This window comes from Euleptes europaea, chromosome 11, assembly GCF_029931775.1.
Source record: "Euleptes europaea isolate rEulEur1 chromosome 11, rEulEur1.hap1, whole genome shotgun sequence".
NCBI lineage: Eukaryota > Metazoa > Chordata > Lepidosauria > Squamata > Sphaerodactylidae > Euleptes > Euleptes europaea.
This window is the reverse complement of record NC_079322.1, coordinates 52790887-52795047: the sequence shown is the minus strand read 5'-3', so window position 1 is coordinate 52795047 and position 4161 is coordinate 52790887. Positions and strand designations below refer to the sequence as shown.

At 38.7% G+C, this 4161-nt stretch overlaps 1 protein-coding gene across 1 annotated transcript; it reads right to left on the bottom strand.

Moving 5' to 3' along the window:
• Positions 1 to 2374: 2374 nt before the first annotated feature.
• MTERF1 (mitochondrial transcription termination factor 1) lies at positions 2375 to 3514 on the bottom strand. Its single transcript, XM_056857585.1, has one exon. It carries the CDS (start codon positions 3512 to 3514, stop codon positions 2375 to 2377), a length of 1140 nt encoding a protein of 379 aa, XP_056713563.1.
• Positions 3515 to 4161: the final 647 nt, after the last annotated feature.

Below are 4161 nucleotides of genomic sequence, written 5' to 3'. Positions count from 1 at the left end.
CCACTCCCTCTGAAGTCCTTCAAATATAATCCAAGTTTTTATATTAAGTCCTTAAAAAAAAAAAAACCTCACAGAGGGCAATTCCTCATAAGCAAACTCTATTTGAGAAGCAAGAAATCAGTGCATTTGTTTCTAAGGGAAAGCAGCATGGGAACATCTCTGAGGACACCAGGGGAGAAGCGTATCCAAGATTAGCTCTGTGATTTCTCTGGTACATCTGATTTCAAACAAAGTCAAGTTTCTTCAAGAATACGATATGAGTTCAAATCAGCCACAGGAACATAATTGCTTAGAATTTATAATCAAAGAGGATCTTAGCAAACCCAATAGACTATTTTTACCATTTAAAGGCCAAGATGTATTATTCCTCACTGTTTTTACAGCATGGTGCACACTTCATGACTACAAGTAATTAGTAGCAATAAATTGTAACATGAATTATTCCCTAAAGCTTTCCATCCTTTTATCTTGCAGAAAACGTAACCACAAGAGGGCTTTGCCCTTTATAGTTGCCAATTAGCCTGTTTTTCATTTGAGAGCTATTATCACTATATATCACCTTTGTTTTAAAGTCTTCTTTAACATCTAAACTAACAATTTAAAAGCTAACAATTTAAAATCTGGAAGTTCTTAATAGAAATACTGGGATACGGGTGGGCTGAATTTAAAGCTGCAACCTTTGTACCTTTAATTAAATATATTTCCTCGTAAATATCTATTTTTCAATGTCTTTTTAATTGTTTTAATGGTTTATTCTGTTCATTTATTTTTTGTTAATAGCTTGCTCTTCATTCGTTCCTATTTTTGTTAACTGTTAATTACTACAGTTATTCAAGACAATCAAAAGAAAACTCTGCACAAAAGAAACATGTCATTAAAGTTTTATCAGCCAAATAATATACAGGCAGCTTAACACACTGTAGTATCTGGAATTTTCCTCCCAATGCTCCTCCCTCAGCAAAAGGGAGTTTATACAGTCTAACCCTCTGCTCATCTGTCATTACTCTGCATTCATAACAGACATTCAAATTCTTTTGGCATCAGGTTAATGATAGATTTTTACCAGATCATCATCTGTACAAACAAAACACTGAGGCCAGGGATGCATGTAGTAACCAACCCTAAGGCAAAAAAGCTTTCATTTCACCATCACACCAGTAACCCTTCCTCATCAAATTTGATCGACTGCTTAACGGTATGCCAATAAAGGTATTGAAATTGAAACCCTTCCTCATTTTGGGGCCAAATTCTTACAGTCCACAATTTGGGTTTTACAACTATTTGTCAAGGTATTTCCTGACTTAAAATATGGAATAAGTAGTAGCCAACCTGCATTTTGAAACCCTCCCCATAAAGCCCATTTCTGTCACATCCTTGAGTCTGTTACACTTCAGCTTGTAAAGAACATATAAGGCTCCATATAGAGGGATGAATAAAAGTAATGCAGGATAAAGCCTAATCTTGTCTTGTTATCTCAGCATGGACCCAGAAGGAAAACAGTGAGGTATACAGAAAACCTTCTCTGTTTTCTAAAGGACGTAGCACATAAGCATGTGTGTGTGTGTGTGTGTGTGTGTGTGTGTGTGTGTTAAGTGCCATCAAGTCGCAGTCAACTTATGGTGACCCAATAGGGTTTTCAAGGCAAGAGACTAACAGAGGTGGTTTGCCAGTGCCTTCCTCTGCATAGCAACCCTGGTATTCTTTGATGGTCTCCCATCCAAGTACTAACTAGGGCCAACCCTGCTTACTTCTGAGATTTGACGAGATCAGGCTAGCTGGGCAATTCCGGTCAGGGCATAATACACAATTAAAATATAAAATTATCAATATGTTTTCAGTGAAATCCTAAACATACGGTTCTAAGCCCATTGACTTCAGTAGGTTTTGAAGAATGTGTTTAGGATGGGACTAATGCTTACCCAGAAATCCAGCATGGTGTAGTGGTTAAGATGTTCAAAGCTTGATGGATCACCTTGGGCGAGTCATATCCCTGATGCTGGCTAGTATTTGGATGGGAGATCTCCAAGAAATATTAGGGTCATGACATGGAGGCAGACAATGGCAAACCACCTCTGAACATCTTACCTTGAAAACCCTACAGCAAAAAAAAGGTTAACGTGCTGTCACACAGAGAGAGAGAGAAATCCCACACATAGAAACCTAGCAAGCCAGAAAAAGGATGTGTAAGGAGCTTGTAGATTTTTATACAACTTTTAATGCAACAACTCAGGAATTTTATCACTTTTTAGACAAGCCATAACAAATTAGGTACTGAGAGAATTTATTTTTAGCGTATTTGTAAGGTTATTTGTCCTTCCTTATCCAAATGTTTGATTTCTTTTCTGTTACAAAAGGGACTTTTCTAAGCCGGTCATTATGTACGCAACTTTTCCAGTTTAAGTGCAAACCGCTGTTTACTCAGTGCAAGAATTCCAAGTCCATGGATTGTAAAATTATAATCTAGTTTCTCCAGCTCCTCAATTCGACAACTCGTAGTGCTGATACTTTTGTCTAAAACTAGAGGGCATTTCACTATTTGCTGGATGTCAATATTTGCCTGTAAGAGGAAATCTATTTTATCATTCAGGTTCTGGGGAGAAAGGTACAGAATGCGAAGGTGCTTCAGCACAAACATATCCACTTCATTTTCAGTGCACCCATGAGATAACAGTTTCTCTTTCACATTTGCAAGAGTTTTTTTAAGGTATTCATTGGAAAGATCTAGAACATCGCCACCTTGACCGTGAAGCAAAGTCAGTAATTCCTGGTTGTCCAGATTAAAAGATGACTGCAGAAAATTAACATTAGCTTTCACTTGCTTGCTGCTCCGTAAGAAGATGAAAACATTTTTAGAAATCAACTGCTTAACAAAGTCATATGGATTCTCACCTCCTAGAGATAAATAGATTTCACACAGGAGCTCCACCATTTGCTTATTGAGCTCCACAGTGTTAGAAAATACTCTTGGAGTTCTGGTAAGCATCTTGCCAAGATCATCGGATGTCAGCCCAAGTGAACAAAAAAATGCTATATTTTTATGCATGTTTTCATTATTTCCAGAACGAAAAAAGGATTCTGGGGAACGTTTCAGGATCGTTAAAATTTCCAGGTCAGTCATTAAAATACTTCGCCAGATTTCCCAGCGTTCTTTGAGAGACTGGTACGAGCGTGTAATGGCACGTGGGTACCGCGAGATAATACTGGCGACAGTTTCTTTGCTAGCTCCTTTGGCTTGCAAAAACTTCTTCAGGACTTCTTCATTTGTAATCTGCTTCCTCAGAACACCGGGCTGTCTTTGTCTCACCATTCTGACATCCACACCCATACCTTCCAGATTGTTCACTAAAATGTTGTTTTCCTTGTCTGATGCATCGTTGGACCTCCCAAGCTTAAGGCAAAGAAACCTAGCTGATGTTCCTCTGAATACTATTTTGGAGGACAATTTGATAAGCCAGGACTTGTTCATACTGGAAAGGAACAGGTTGCTTGTGTTCATCAGTCCTCTCATGGCCATGATCAATTAGACTCGGCACATTTCTGACCAGACTTCCAAGCAGCTCAAGTGCTTCAAGGTAAGAGAGAAAGAGAAGTCATTAGGAGAAACCATACTACAGTACTGATGAACATTATTTATTTGAAATAATTCTGTGCTGCCTTTCTACCCAACTCAGGGTCCCCAAGAAAGCAAACATTTCAATATTCAAACAGTGTTTAATTGACAAAACATATATAAAATATTTAAAAGGGTTAAATAAAACATATAAACACATAGATATGTAGGCACATAAACAAGGAGGAGGGCTAATAATAATGAGGGAATGCCAAAGAAAACAAAAAAGTCTTCATCTGTTGGCGGAAGACAAAAATAGAGGGAAACAGATAAATCTCCCTGGGGAAGGGAGTTCCAAAGTTTTGATACCACAACAGAGAAGGCCCTTTCTTGGGTTGCCACCCTTCTAGCTTCAGATGGCAGGGGCACCAGAAGCGGGGCCTCTGAAGATGACTAGGGTAGGGTCATATGGGACTAGGTGGTCCTTAAGGTATTATACTAAGGTATTATATTTGGGGAGGGGCTGTGGCTCAGTGGTAAAGCATCTGCTTGGCATACAGAAGGTCCCAGGTTCAATCCCCGGCATCTCCAGTTAAAGGGACTAGGCAGGT